The 15,871-nt window shown below is 43.7% G+C and overlaps 1 protein-coding gene across 1 annotated transcript in view; it reads left to right on the top strand.

The window, feature by feature from the left end:
* Positions 1-4,233, top strand: part of LOC126162522 (asialoglycoprotein receptor 1-like) — a 44,908-nt gene extending 40,675 nt beyond the window's left edge. Inside the window, exon 5 of the mRNA XM_049919092.1 lies at positions 3,903-4,233. Coding sequence (XP_049775049.1) covers positions 3,903-4,066 — 164 coding nt within the window. The 3' untranslated portion in view covers positions 4,067-4,233. The remainder of the gene's footprint in view (positions 1-3,902) is intronic.
* The last annotated feature ends 11,638 nt before the right edge of the window (positions 4,234-15,871 follow it).

The raw sequence follows: 15,871 nt of genomic DNA, 5'->3' as shown, positions 1-15,871 counted from the left end.
CATTTGGTTGATCGCCCAACTTCTGTACTTTTATGTAACCAAAGCAGTTACTTTTGATGCAAGTACAATTTGCCTACACAAATTTATATATATATATATACTCCTGGAAATTGAAATAAGAACACCGTGAATTCATTGTCCCAGGAAGGGGAAACTTTATTGACACATTCCTGGGGTCAGATACATCACATGATCACACCGACAGAACCACAGGCACATCGACACAGGCAACAGAGCATGCACAATGTCGGCACTAGTACAGTGTATATCCACCTTTCGCAGCAATTCAGGCTGCTATTCTCCCATCGAGACGATCGTAGAGATGCTGGATGTAGTCCTGTGGAACGGCTTGCCATGCCATTTCCACCTGGCGCCTCAGTTGGACCAGCGTTCGTGCTGGACGTGCAGACCGCGTGAGACGACGCTTCATCCAGTCCCAAACATGCTCAATGGGGGACAGATCCGGAGATCTTGCTGGCCAGGGTAGTTGACTTACACCTTATAGAGTACGGTGGGTGGCACGGGATACATGCGGACGTGCATTGTCCTGTTGGAACAGCAAGTTCCCTTGCCGGTCTAGGAATGGTAGAACGATGGGTTCGATGACGGTTTGGATGTACCGTGCACTATTCAGTGTCCCCTCGACGATCACGAGTGGCGTACGGCCAGTGTAGGAGATCGCTCCCCACACCATGATGCCGGGTGTTGGCTCTGTGTGCCTCGGTCGTATGCAGTCCTGATTGTGGCGCTCACCTGCACAGCGCCAAACACGCATACGACCATCATTGTCACCAAGGCAGAAGCGACTCTCATCGCTTAAGACGACACGTCTCCATTCGTCCCTCCATTCACGCCTGTCGCGACACCACTGGAGGCGGGCTGCACGATGTTGGGGCGTGAGCGGAAGACGGCCTAACGGTGTGCGGGACCGTAGCCCAGCTTCATGGAGACGGTTGCGAATGGTCCTCGCCGATACCCCAGGAGCAACAGTGTCCCTAATTTGCTGGGAAGTGGCGGTGCGGTCCCCTACGGCACTGCGTAGGATCCTACGGTCTTGGCGTGCATCCGTGCGTCGCTGCGGTCCGGTCCCAGATCGACGGGCACGTGCACCTTCCGCCGACCACTGGCGACAACATCGATGTACTGTGGAGACCTCACGCCCCACGTGTTGAGCAATTCGGCGGTACGTCCACCCGGCCTCCCGCATGCCCACTATACGCCCTCGCTCAAAGTCCGTCAACTGCACGTACGGTTCACGTCCACGCTGTCGCGGCGTGCTACCAGTGTTAAAGACTGCGATGGAGCTCCGTATGCCACGGCAAACTGGCTGACACTGACGGCGGCGGTGCACAAATGCTGCGCAGCTAGCGCCATTCGACGGCCAACACCGCGGTTTCTGGTGTGTCCGCTGTGCCGTGCGTGTGATCATTGCTTGTACAGCCCTCTCGCAGTGTCCGGAGCAAGTATGGTGGGTCTGACACACCGGTGTCAATGTGTTCTTTTTTCCATTTCCAGGAGTGTATACATATGTGTGTGTGTGTGTGTGTGTGTGTGTGTGTATGCGTGTCGTTCTACCGTCTACAAAATTTGTGCAAGCAAATTGTACTTGCACCAAAAGTAACTGCTTTGGTTACATTATATATATATATATATATATATATATATATATATATATATATATTATTTCACACTAGATAGAAGGTTCTTTATCATGATCAAAGACAAGAGTTTCCTTATTATTGATAAATGTGAAATTTGCTTATGTATAAGAGTAACATGTGTTATATAACTTTGACGATGTATTGAAGCGATGGTTGACATATTGCGTGATCAAAAAGTCAGTATAACTTTGAATACTAAATAAATCACTGAATAATGTAGATAGAGAGGTACAAATTGACACACATGCTTGGAATGACATGGGGTTTTATTAGAACGAAAAAAAAATACAAACGTTCAAAAAATGTCCGACAGATGGCGCTTCAGCTGATCAGAATAGCAATAATTAGCATAACAAAGTAAGACAAAGCAAAGATGATGTTCTTTACAGGAAATGCTCAATATGTACACCATCATTACTCAACAATAGTTGTAGTAGAGGAATAATGTTGTGAACAGCACTGTAAAGCATGTCCGGAGTTATGGTGAGGCATTGGCGTCGGATGTTGTCTTTCAGCATCCCTAGAGATGTCGGTCGATCACGATACACCTGTGACTTCAGGTAACTCCAAAGCCAATAATCGCTCGGACTGAGGTCTGGGGACCTGGGAGGCCAAGCATGACGAATGTGGCGGCTGAGCACACGATCATCACCAAACGACGCGTGCAAGAGATCTTTCACGCGTCTAGCAATACTTCGTTGTTTTTCTTTAGGTTCTAATAAAACACCATGTCATTCCAGGCATGTGTGTCAATTTTTACCTGTCTATCTACATTATTCCGTGGTTTATTAAGTTTTGAAATATATACTGACTTTTTGATCACCCGGTATTTTTGTTTTGCTATTTTTTTTCCTTTTTGCTTAGGAAACCGCGATTTCCAGTGCTATATGATAAATTTGTACGGTTCTCTTTATTTTTGCTACAGCCTCCTTATGTTTCATGTTACAGATCAAAAATTGTCGATTAAAATCGGAATTAAACATTGACAGTTTCAGTTTTGCTCTAAATACTGTTTATTTGTAAGTACCAGACAGAAGGGTAATGAAGAACAAAAATGTTCCATATGTTACCTGGCCCTTAATATATCCCCACTCAGTTTCTAGACAGTTCATCGCTTCCAATTTTTAGGGCATTCTATAAATATACTGATTGCATAAGTAAAGAAAGCGATCGTTATGAGGTAACGCCCGACACTTATGCAACACACCTAACGTAAAGGTAACGTGGGTACGACCTTAACCAAGGAAACCTACTATGAAAGATACAGTAGTCTACGCTTACGTATGGTAGTCTACAGCAGCCTATGGTAGACTTTGCAACTCTGCTCGTAGACTCCTTGCTGAGGGGGAGATATACATGTTTGTCCCAGTTAGGATTAAAGATTGCCAGGATTCTCAAAATTTCAGGCTTATGATCCTAGAATGACCGTCCTGGGCAGTTTGGGTTTTAGTCGGACTAAGCTTTCACCATAAAGGGTGATTCTTATTAACGTTTAAAAACCCCCGAAGCGGCATAGACGGCGCTGGGACAGGTAATGTAAGATAAGACCCTGGGGGCTTCGCAAATGTCGGGAAATACCCCAAAACTGGATGACAAACGTTGAACGTGTGACGTCACCGGATGACGTAACCGGACGCATTTGCAGCGGTTGGATTTGTCGCTGGAAAGGGGCTAGTGCTACACATCGCTCCGCTAAGGAATTCTGTTTCCGTAAATGTAAAGCGATTCATCGCAGTCTTGTATTACCGCTACCGCGACTACTACCGTGTCACATAGGATAAGGAAAGAACGAAAATAGAGTACCCTAGTGAAGCGATATGCAGCGCTGCCCCTGCGGGGGAGAATAGGATCGACAGGCTCTACCGCTGCGTGTGCCATCTGGTGAAGCCACATTTTAGATATGGTATTTCCCGACATTTGTGGCCCCATTGTCTTATATGAAAACACTTGTCTCATAGTCATCTACACCAGTTGGGGTTTTTTAAAAGTCAATATGAATCACTTCGTATATTCTATACCGACTTTATTTACAAAGATGAGTATTGGCTTTGTCGATAGATGGTACCAAGTCGACTAAATGATAGCTGGAGGTTATAGGCATACCTGTTGTACGCACAGTAGAACATGGGAGATGTTGGGACCTAATATCGATCCCTGTGGGATACATTACGCCAGATGTGTTCATTGTGACTATGCGGCCAGTGCGGCGAGTCGTTAGGAGTGACGCTTGTGTGCCCGCAGGCGGCCTGCTGGAGGACACGGGCTACGTGCGCTGGATGCCGGGCCAGCCGGACAACGCGCACCACCTGGGCGAGAACTGCGTGACGGTGAGCCGCGACGGCGCCTTCAACGACGTGCCCTGCTCCACGCCGCTGCCCTACGTCTGCGAGCACGACTCCTACTAGCTGCGCGCCGCTGCCCCCAAACTCAAAACTGCTTCCTGTGCAATCTGCTGAAACGACTGCGACGTGTGTAAAATTTTTTGGAACAAAATCGCAGCTACCTGCAATAGCCTGAAATGCATTAACGTGTCTTCCATATTTATGTCAGCCAATATATTTTACTATATACATGTGGGGTTTCATCATTATTTCCATTGTCAGATGTCTTCCTGTATTGTGTTCAAAAAATGCTTCAAATGGCTCTAAGCACTGTGGGAGGTCATCAGTCGCCTAGATTTAAAGCTACTTAGACCTAACCTAAAGACATCACACACATCCATGCCCGAGGCAGGATTCGAACCTGCGACCGTAGTAGCAGCGCGGTTGTGGACTGAAGCGCCTAGAATCGCTCGGCCAGAGCGGCCGGCCCTGTCTTGTGTCATTCATTTCATCACTGCTCCGTTGCAAATATGAGGGAAATAAATATTATCTTCGGCGTTGCGAAACAACTGAAAGAAGTCGTCTGCGAAACTACCGTCCAATACAATTGATAACCAACAGCTGTATTATTCTTTTGAACATATTGTGTGTTCAACCATAACAGAATCATCTCTTCCAAGACACCAGCACAGATTTCGGAAACACACCAGTTACATGGAAGCAATATTTATAGTTCTTGACTTCCGAAAAGAACTTAATCTATAACTGTACTCAGTATCGAAAGTGACATCGTATGGGGCACAAGCGAATTTTGCGACTGTATTGAGCAGTTCTGGTAGTGAAGTCACGGCACGTTATCTTGGATGGAGAGTTATCGACGGATGTAGAAGTGACTTAAGGTAAGCCTCAGAGGAGCCGACTGCGACACTTGTTGTCCAGGCTGTATATTAATGAAAAGACAGTATTGACAGAACCTAAGACTGTTTCCAGATCATGTATCCATAACTAACTGACAAATCCTCCATTGCCCGGATATTTATTTTGCCAATTTTCTGTCAGAATTGGAAAAAGAATGAACCGCCTTTATAGCGTAGTATAATTTTCATATATTCTTGAAAACACTTTTGAAACTATGAATCAGTCGTACAAACAAATACGCATGCTATACAGATGCATAAGAGCAGCTGCTTCGAATATGTACAATTTGATATTGTAAACGTCATTATGGCAACACCACTTCATAGCTTTAGGGACGTCTAGTGTTTTCGCTTACAGCAGTTTGCGCTTCGCATTCGAAAATTCTTAAAAGCGGTGACAGGTGTCAGCGATTTCCTTAAGATGACTTGACTGTAGGAGTGTCTTAGTAGTGAAGGATAAGCGAATTAAAACTTCATGCATGATGCGGCAATTTTTCACACATCTCGTTTTTATGTCGTCGTATCTCTTGACATAAGCATCGTGCAGCGATATACAGGGTGAACATTAATTAAACCGACAAACTGCAGGGACGGATTCCTGACTGGAAAAAGAGCAAAGGGTCGAGTGAACATGTGTCCGGAGGAGCGCGGTGTACGTGCAATGACAACAAACTGTCTGGGAACACAGTTCGGAGCTGCATTGTGTCCACGTTCCAACAGGTGTTCAAAGTGGCCTCCATGGAATTGCAGGTGATAGGAATAGTAGCAGTTGTCATGCAGGATACAAAACATCGTACTTTAGCTTACAGTACGTTGGTAGGCTACTTGCCTGGAGCTTATACACATCCTTGGTAGGCTACTTCCCTGGAGCTTACACACACACACACACACACACACACACACACACACACACACACACACACACACACATTTTTATAATATGAGTGGCTTAAGTACTATCTGAAAAAAACTTAAAGAATATCAAGTCCACACACACACACACACACATTTTTATAATATGAGTGGCTTAAGTACTATCTGAAAAAACTTAAAGAATATCAAGTCATATCTTGATAATATTTCAAATTAATACAAAGACCGACGACTTTCTTTAAATTTTACAAACTGTAGAACTATGAACTTCAGAAAATGCGAAAGAATTCTTTGTACGTACGTAAAGCTTTACCTCACAGCTGTTCATGTTAGTGTCAAGTTAATGATTTGTGGACGCCACAACTCATTCGTTATCGCCATATCTCTAACCTTTCTTAGGATATTTAATTTTGATGATAAGGGTGCTTCAGCTGTAAGTACTTTACTTACAAGAACGACCGGTTTCGCAGCATTTTAGTTGCCTCAATCGGTGTAATAATATCAAGTCATGTTGATCCAGCGTTCGTAGCGGGAAATTTTCTGACTATGGACGCTGGGTCGTCCCATTACCTTCTTTCGATCATTAAATTGCTTGATATTATTGCACCTGATGATGCAGTCAAAATGCTGCGAAACCGGTCTTGCTTATAAATAAAGCACTTAAAACTGAAGAGGTCTTCAGAATGCTGTATCCAGGCTGTGTCTGCCCGGACAACAAAATCTTCTTCATTCTCTTGATAGCCTCCTACCAAAGAGTTTACAGTGATTTTTCGTTAGGGAACCCTTTCCTATTGGGGTAAAATGAATATCATTTTTTCGTATGTCTTTTGTTGGCAATTCTAACTGAACCCAGGACCAGCCCAGTTAAAATCCCTCATCTTGTGGACACTGATTTTACGCAGCTTCCTCTCAGCCTCAATCCTTCTAGATCTAGTGCAACGACGGTTAGTCTACAGGAGAAACAAACAAGAAACTTCCACCAGTATTTTAATCCTGTGAAAAATTCAGTCGCAACTGTATACAGAGTTATAAGCCTGTCGTCAGTCATATGATGATAGATAAGCAGTTTCACAGCATCAGGGAATATTTACCGTTTTGGATGTAGGTATTTAGTGAACGAAACATACATGATAGACCTTTAACTATATTACCTTATTGCATTAGACTGAATTCATATTTGGAGCAAAAAGCTTTATTATTTCCAATTAGCTGAATTTATCTGCTTGGACATTATCAAACAGGCCGGCCAGTGTGGCCGAGCGGTTCTGGGCGCTTCAGTCTGGAACCGCGCGACCGCTCCGGTCGCAGGTTCGAATACTGCCTCGGACATGGATGTGTGTGATGTCCGTAGGTTAGTTAGGTTTAAGTAGTTCTAAGTTCTATGGGACTGATGACCTCAGATGTTGAGTCCCATAGCGCTCAGAGCCATTAGAACCATTATCAAACAACGGTACTCAAAGAATATAAGCGCCCATTTGTGAGACGCATTTAATGCCCCGCAAAGCAGTGTGTAATATATCTGCACTTAACAGTATACGCGTATTACCATCAAATTTGTCCGCCCCCGGTAGCTGAGTGGTCATCTCGAAAAAAGACCAATCCTAAGGGCCCGGTTCGATTCCCGGCTGGGTCGCAGATTTTCTCCGCTCAGGGACTGAGTGTTGTGTTGTCTTAATCATCATCATTTCAACCCCATCGACGCGCAAGTCGCCGAAGTGCCGTCAAATCGAAAGACTTGCACCCGGCGAACGGGAGGCCCTAGTCACACGACATTTACATTTACCACCGAGTTGCGTGTCATCGTACTCACACAAACAATATGTTTGTTATCCATAACGAAAACGAGTAATCGACATTTTGAGTTAGTTACACATGATCAACGGTGACTGCGTTCAAAACATACTAGACAGACCCATTATAATGTAAAATATTGTGCGTGCTGATAGTTTTTATTTCGACATAATTTTCTATTTTTATGCTCGGGTCCCCATCACATTAAAGATTTTGAATGCTTTAATTTTTTCTCCATCTTCCTATATTTATATTTGAAACAAACGACTTATATCACTCGCAGACAGCTAATTTGTCCCCCTTCATTAAAAAAGAAACAAATAATTTGTTGTAAGTGTTAATTTTTAGACGTACTCCATGAGTCACACAAGAGAGTGGGGTAAAGCAGTATCGATGCTATTAACGTAACTCAACGAACGGGAAAAACATTGCAGATAATGACAATCTTCTGAAGATTGACGCTATAAGTTAAATCAGTAATCTGATGACAATTTGCATGTAATCATTGACTGAAATTAAAGAAATATATTCTGTACAGAGCTTGTAGAGCGAATGAACGTAGATTGTAACGCTAATATTAAAATCTGTGAACTTCCCATAGGCTTAAAGGAAAATTGTGCTTATAATCGATGTTTGTGTGCGAAAAATTTAATGCCTAATGCACGACTGCGTAAGAGAAATGATACACGTTGCCAAATTTTGATAAAAACCTGTGAGCAGCAAAATGCCACACTGATTTGTACAGTGATGATTAATAGGTTAAAACGTCCCGAAGTTGATATCGTTGTTTTGGTTTTCGTTTTTAGCCCAGTTTACTTGTAAACTTGGAGATTGTTGCACCACAGTGATGGTGATAAAAAACAGGAATTATCGATCGGATGTTTCCACATTCACTGACAGTGGCTATAAAGTGATTAAGGCCCTAGACTGGCGATCAGGAGGAGTGAAGTTGAAGTACTCGTCCGGAAATCCCGCTCCAAGTTTTGCCGTGGATTCCTTGCATCGATTAAGACGAATCGTATGATGGTTCTTCTGATGGTTCTTCTTAAAAAGACAATGCGGGTTTCCTTTCCCAAAATTACTTACTCAAACCTGCTTCATGCCTCTCATTATCTTGTCTTCGCCGGGACGTTACACTCTGACGCTTCTTTTCCCTCCCTTTGCAGGTGTCAGTGTCATAATTTAATTAGAACAGTTGGTAAAAAGCGGTTTCCCAACGATCGGTATCAAGGGGCGTTGCGTTCAGCAGCGTTGGAAAATATCGAACACCTAGAAAGACACAGGTGAAGTCAGAACCAAAGGAGTATCTCTGAGAGTCTGTTCTGAATTAATTGTCTAGTACGAGCTGTACATATCGATCATCATCGACCCTCTGACAAACTCTGATCACCTTGAAGAGCGGGCGCGGTACTATGATCATCTAATAAAATGTAAGACGACTACCAGAAAGTAACAAAGATATGACGGCTAATAGCTGATCCTCCAGTCAGAATCAGCTCGAGTCTATGCATCTGAGATGTCCAAAGGAAATTACCAAATCAGAGCTAGCACTGGTGGAGCGAACAACGAGCGTATGGTGTTCGCAGGTTCCATTACTACAGTGCAAAGGTGAATTTAGGCCATGGATTACGTGGAAAAACCATGTGACATACTCAGCGATAACAGGTCCTGCAGACCACTCGCTGCTTCCACAAACTGCCTCCATTCCTCCCATTTTTGTGCTCGGTTCCTCCAGGGGTCTTCAGTCCCCAGGAGTGCCACGTCTTTTACCAGATTATCTATTCAGCGCTGCCTTACTCGTCGTATGGGGTGTCTTGTGTTTCCTTTTCCCTCAAGGGCCTTCTTCACCTTTCTTGTTTCTGGTGTAGGGGCTACATGGCCGCCCACTGGGTTCTTTTGCTCTTCAACTTCTGTAGAGTTGTTGGTTGTTGCATGAAGCAAAAGATATTCTCGTTCTTCCTCCACCTCTTTTTTCCTTTATCCAAGATCGGTTTCTATGTTTCCCTCATTACTCTTCTTTCAGAATAACAATAGTCTTTCCTTTACTCCTTTAGTCATGCTCCAGGATTTTGACCGTTCGCTAATTCTGATCACTGTGTTATTGATTCTCATCTTAGTGTTCGCTGATATTGATTTTGAGCTTAGCGTCTCCCTGAAGGAATACACGCATTTAATTCCCAAGACTATTCTTTCCTTGCTGCCCATTTCTATGCCAAGATCCTAAGCATTTGAAATGCCAAACTCTCTTGAACCTTATGTCCTCAATGACACGAAATTCTTCTTGCTCTTGCCTTCTTCTTACTTGCACGAATTCCGTTGTGCCTTGATCCGCATTTAGACCAACTTCCTGAGTCTATATTTCTGTAGTGCATTTCTTTCCACTCACGGTCTGTTTCATTTAGTCGTACTATATTATCTGCATATGCGAGACCATACAAACTACCAGCCATCAGTATCGCAGCCAAATCCGGTTGCTTACTTTCCCTTACTAAATTCTCTAAGATTACACTGAACAGAAAATATGTCATTGCATTAGACCTGCCTCAATCTCAAAAGTTTCTGAAGTGACCTCTCTGAAATTAACTTCTACCCTAAGCCCATCCACACAAGTCTGCACCATTCTCAGTAGCCTGTCATCGATTCTGAAGTCAGGCAGTGCATTTTATAGGCTATTGCTGTGGATGCTATCGTAAGGACGCAGAAATTTGACAAACACTGCTCTTCAAACAATTACCTTAAATGAAAATATGATCTCTTGTCGTTCGGTTTTTTGGAAAGCCAACTTGGTATTACTGCAAATTGTTCTCTATGAATTGTTGTATTTTTATGAGGTTAATGATAAACAGTACCTTATAAATTACATTCAGCAAGCTGGTAACTCCGTAATTACCACAGTCCATTTTACTTCTCTTCTTGTACATCCGGCATATTAAGGTCAATTTCTATTCTCCTGGAAATGCCATTCTTCCACATCAACTGGGTCAGTTTGCACATGCAAAAGTACCAGCTCTCACCTCCCTGTCTGATTAATTCTCCCCTTGGGGCTTTGTTGTTTATGAGACTTTTGATTGCAATCTTCACATCTTCTTCAGCCACATCCCACTCTTCATGTTTCCTTTCCTCCGTAGTGTGTCAACATATCATTTCATTCATCTTTCTACAACTCTCTCCTTCTTGATTATCAAATTGCCATTTTTATCTCCAATGAAAGAGGTTGGGCCCAGAAATTCACATTTTCAATTTTTGACGCAATGGAAAAAAAAATGGTTCAAATGGCTCTGAGCACTATGGGACTTAACTTCTGTGGTCATCAGTCCCCTAGAACTTAGCACTACTTAAACCTAACTAACCTAAGGACATCACACACATCCATGCCCGATGCAGGATTCGAACCTGCGACCGTAGCAGTCCCGCGGTTCCGGACTGCGCGCCTAGAACCACTAGACCACCGCGGCCGGCAATGGAAAAATTGCCTTGAATTCTTGTTGTGGCTATCCACTTCAACTTGTTTTAATAAGCTTGTTAGATACATTCTCTTCTCTGTCCTCAGGATTCACTTCGTCTCCCGATCTTGAAAAAATGTTCCATTTACTGCTCATTCTCTCTGTCAGCCAGCCACTTCTCCCTGATTTTCCTTCATTTTCTGTAGCCTTCTGGCACTCCTCGTTGAACCATTTTCGTTCTCCATTCTCTTCTTTATTCCTTATGTATTCCCTGCTAACTAAGCACGGTGAACCTTATTTTTTTGCACTTTCCTTCCAACTATGGCGCTACTTCCCCTGGTTGGAACGAGTCATTCGTGATTCAAGTTATGTTCACGTGTCACTTCGAAAACCTGTAGTTGAACTAACACCTCTCCGAAACGCCCTTTCATACAGCGTGTAAATTATCGGATATGGTCTTTAGCGCTAATAACATTGAAGATCACTGGCTCCCTGATTCACCTTGATGAAGAATAGCAGTCACTGACTATACACTTTCATTTTGCGACTGGCCGAATCCATTCCCACACCACGTTTAACCATGTTTGTTGAGGTCTTTATTATTTCGGCAAATATCAGAGCAACAGTATACACAGGTGAAATATCAGAGCAACAGTAAACACAGGTGGACAGACGTAACGTATTGTGTACGCTGTGCAGCGCGTCTGCATCCGCCCGTCGTCGGAGTGCGTGGTGAGAGCTTAGCGTCTAATCCGGCAGCAGATGTGGGCCGCTCAGCCGAATGACTCCACCTCTAATCCCGCGCAGCGAGGACAACGTAGTCACAGCAGCTGCGGTACCGAACAGGACAGTGGGCCGGCGCTGGCTAAAGGTTAGCAACACACGGCGCGGTGAACCTGTCTGGAAATCGTGATGTCGCACCGGTAACAACTCGAACCGGGGACGAGTTAAACATCTAAGCCGACGCTGCTGCAGCACGACAACAAACTGAACAACTCTCCAGTTACATGGAACTGTTTTTCTCGCCGAGTTGAAAATATAAATGGTTCAACTGGCTCTGAGCACTATGGGACTTAACATCTGTGGTCATCAGTCCCCTAGAACTTAGAACTACTTCAACCTAACTAATCTAAGGACAGCACACACATCCATGCCCGAGGCAAAATTCGAACCTGCGACCGTAGCGGTCACGCGGTTCCAGACAGAAGCGCCTAGAACCGCACTGTCACACCGGCCGGCCGTTGAAAATATAGGTTTTATCAAAAAGAACCGTCCGATTTGGCACGTCTGTATTTCTGAAACTAATAAACATGTACAATGAATTTTGTTTTTTGATGAACGGGAAACTCAAAAAGGTTTTTTTTTCCTTAGCTCTTCACAGGTGTTCATTAGCCCCTCCCCCTTGAGATGCACGGCATATGTCAATGATCTATTCAAATTCTTCCCACACTGCAGCGAGCACGTCTTGAGTTACAGCTACCAAAGCTGCTGTTACGCGATGTCTCCGTTCACTCATTGTTGCTGGTAGCGGAGGCACACAGACAAGAGTCTTTAAGAAAACCCACAAGAAATAATCACTGTCAGGTCCGCTGACCTTGTAGACCAGTAATGCAAGGCTGAATCATTTGGTCCAGTGCGACCGATCCATCGTTCAGTAATTCTTTGAATTAAAAATTTCCCCACTTCCAGATGCCAGTGTGCTGTTGGTAAATGAAGTCCTTCGAATCGGTCTGTAACGGTGAAAAAAGATATATCTCAAGCATATCGAGACATGTGCTTCCCGTAACAGTGTTCTCGGCAAAGAAAAATGGACCATACACTTTTTCCCGTGACACTGTACAAAACACACAACTTTTTTGAGAGTCGTTATCATGTAGTACAACTTCATGTGGTCGTTCCGTACCCCGTATTCTCAGATTATGACGGTTCACCTTCCATTTAAATGGAATGTTGCCTCGTCACTAAACACTAAGCGTGGAAGAAAACTGTCATCCTCCATCTTAAAAGTAAACTTTCACGGCCGGAAATATCATGTCCATTATAATTATCCGGGCTGTTATGCCGTGGTCGGTTGATGAATGCTGTGGTGATTCCCAACGTTTCGTCTCCGACTGCGGGAGACATCTTCAAGGGGGTCCGTAGCTTGATGGAAGGTCCAACACACACACTGGCTCGCTACTGACTGCCAGTCAGTAGCGACCTTCCATCAAGCTACGGACCCCCTTGAAGATGTCTCCCGCAGTCGGAGACGAAACGTTGGGAATCACCACAGCATTCATCAACCGACCACGGCATAACAGCCCGGATAATTATAATGGACATCCTCCATCTTGCCAAGAAAGGAATTTCAGAACTCCACCCTTTGTTGTTTGTCAGCTTCACGAAGAACTTGCAGTAGCTGAAATTTGTATGGTTTCATGTGTAAACGTCGACGCAACACCCGCCAGACGGACATCGGAGGCATGTTGAACTGTGGAGCAGTACGGCGAACGAATTTCCGCAGACTCTTGTAAAGTGATGGCCGGACACGGCCCGGCGATTTACCTTTACACGAACAACCTGTTTCTCGGAATTGTTCATGCTATCGTCTAATGCTATTTGCTGCAAGAGGATCCACACCATACCTAGTATAAAAGTCACGCTGAATAGTTATTACTGACCCGCACTGCGCAAAACATAAAACACAAAACGCTTTCTTTTCTCCCGACGCCGTTTTTACTTGAACTGAAGTGGGCGCACACTGCTGCTACCTAGCGGGAACCATGTAAAATTCGACATTTTGCTCTTTCCAACAGTATGTTGTTCACGCACGTATCTCAAATAACATAGTAGTTCTGATTTTTTAAAATCAGATGATTCTTTTTGATACACCGGTACTTCACTGACATTTGCAAAAAAGCTAATAACCAGTCACACGAGGGACGCCTACCACAGCAAAAGCAAGTGTTTAGAAATACAACTATACAATGTTTTCATCAGCTTCTCAGCCACTTCCCATTCTTCTTCACCTTTCCCCTTCCTCCGTAGTGTCTCCAGGTCACGTCTAACCTGGAATTGGACGACTCAAGATTTCTGAGAACTATTCTTTCCCTCTTCCTACAATTTCTTCCTTGTCATTTATCAGGTTACTGTTCTTATGTCTAATGAAAAAGTTTGGGCCCTGAAATGAACGTTTTCGATTTTTGATGCAATGGAAAATTCGTCTTGAAGTATTGTGACTCTCTGCTTCAACTTCTAACAAAATGCTTATATCTATTACCTTCTCTGTTCTCGGAATTCGCTTCGTCCTCTGATCTTGAAAGAAATGCCCACTTCTCTGCTCATTTTTCCTGTCAGCCAGCCACTACACCCTCCTTGGTAATACAATGAACGTCATCCGTGTTTCCTCCTGTTAAAACTGTGGACTGGGAAGCCGTGATCGATGCATAAAACTGTAGTGTTCCGTCGCCGTCTGCGTGGGACGTCTTCAGAGTTGACACACTCGCAGTTCGGTAAAAACTGAAGCAGCTTAGAATTTAGGCTATGGGAGCCATTATGCGCTGCGTATGCGAGGTACGGTAGTGTCCCCTACACAGTTCATAATATCCCTATTAATTCGGAGCTCTTGAGTTTACTACGTAGTTGCCTGTATGTCATCTCTGACGATGATCATCGCAGGCTAGGAAGATATATTAGTGAACAGTTTCACACATCCAACATGGCCTGTCGGTCCTTAAGTTTTAACAGGACTTTCTACCGAAGCTTACACACACCAACGTTTCTTACATCCACATTTACTGTTCAGGCCTAATTTTCCCATATATGCATTGTCTGAGGATCGCTATGCTGCACGTTGGATGCTGCATTTGTTACATGTCTGTGACTCAAATGAACAGATCGTCTGATACAGCATAAAATGTAATGTAAGGTAAGTGAAACTGGACTGAAACAAAACTAAACAATGGTAATAAGTGTCAAGATATTTCATTACTCGGCTACTCGAACTGATAACGCGGCTTTAGATGTGTAGGTACAGTCATGTTCCAGTTCAAAGTAGCCAATGTTGTTACCTACAAGTGCGTGAGTAAAAAACTGACCACGAAAACCAAGCGAGGAAAATTCCTTCGTGGAAAGCCGCAACATCTTCCTGTTAATATCAGTAATTTTACTGACAGAGAGAACGAGGAAAGTATCTGTATGATAGTGCCGACAGAGAAGGCGGTGGAGCGTGCAAGCAGATGTTGGCAAGCAAAATTTGTGTGAGTAGGTGGTGATAAAATTACGGAAGGACGGACTCGAAGCCAAGCGGAGCAGGATTCATCTATTTGCCCCAAAACAGAACAAGTAAAACGCATGCAATCCATTGATGATACAAAGGCATTAACAGACAGCAATATTTGCTATATTATTAACGACACCAAGAACACCATCTTTGTAGAAACTTAAGAATTTTGTCGCACAGGCCTGGACTTCCAGGCCAGCAAAGAAACTGTTCCGCCTATAGGATTTTATTTGTAAAGATGCCTGGATGAACGAATTATTATAGCGGAAGAAAGAACCTACCTGCAGAAAGATTAGATTTCTTACCAGGAAATGTATCATCACAATTAAAGCACCAAGTGGTTTAATTATTTTTCATATCCACTACACTATGAATATATGTTGCAAGGTGACAGTTACAAATATTGTCAGACATCTACGTCAGACAACGTTTCATTGTTGTGAATGCGGAGTTTCGTTTCCTGGTCACGCCTTCTCTGTGGTTTCTAGTCATGTCCGACGCCTATATGCGTGGATGGTAGGCGGATGATATCAACTGTCCGCATTTTATCAGAAGTGTGTTTCTTTTATAAAGATACGTAAATGGGTGGAGTGTCTTTTGTGCT

This window comes from Schistocerca cancellata, chromosome 2, assembly GCF_023864275.1.
Source record: "Schistocerca cancellata isolate TAMUIC-IGC-003103 chromosome 2, iqSchCanc2.1, whole genome shotgun sequence".
Classification (NCBI taxonomy): domain Eukaryota; kingdom Metazoa; phylum Arthropoda; class Insecta; order Orthoptera; family Acrididae; genus Schistocerca; species Schistocerca cancellata.
The sequence above is the reverse complement of the archived record's forward strand: the minus strand, read 5'-3'. Positions and strand labels throughout refer to the sequence as shown.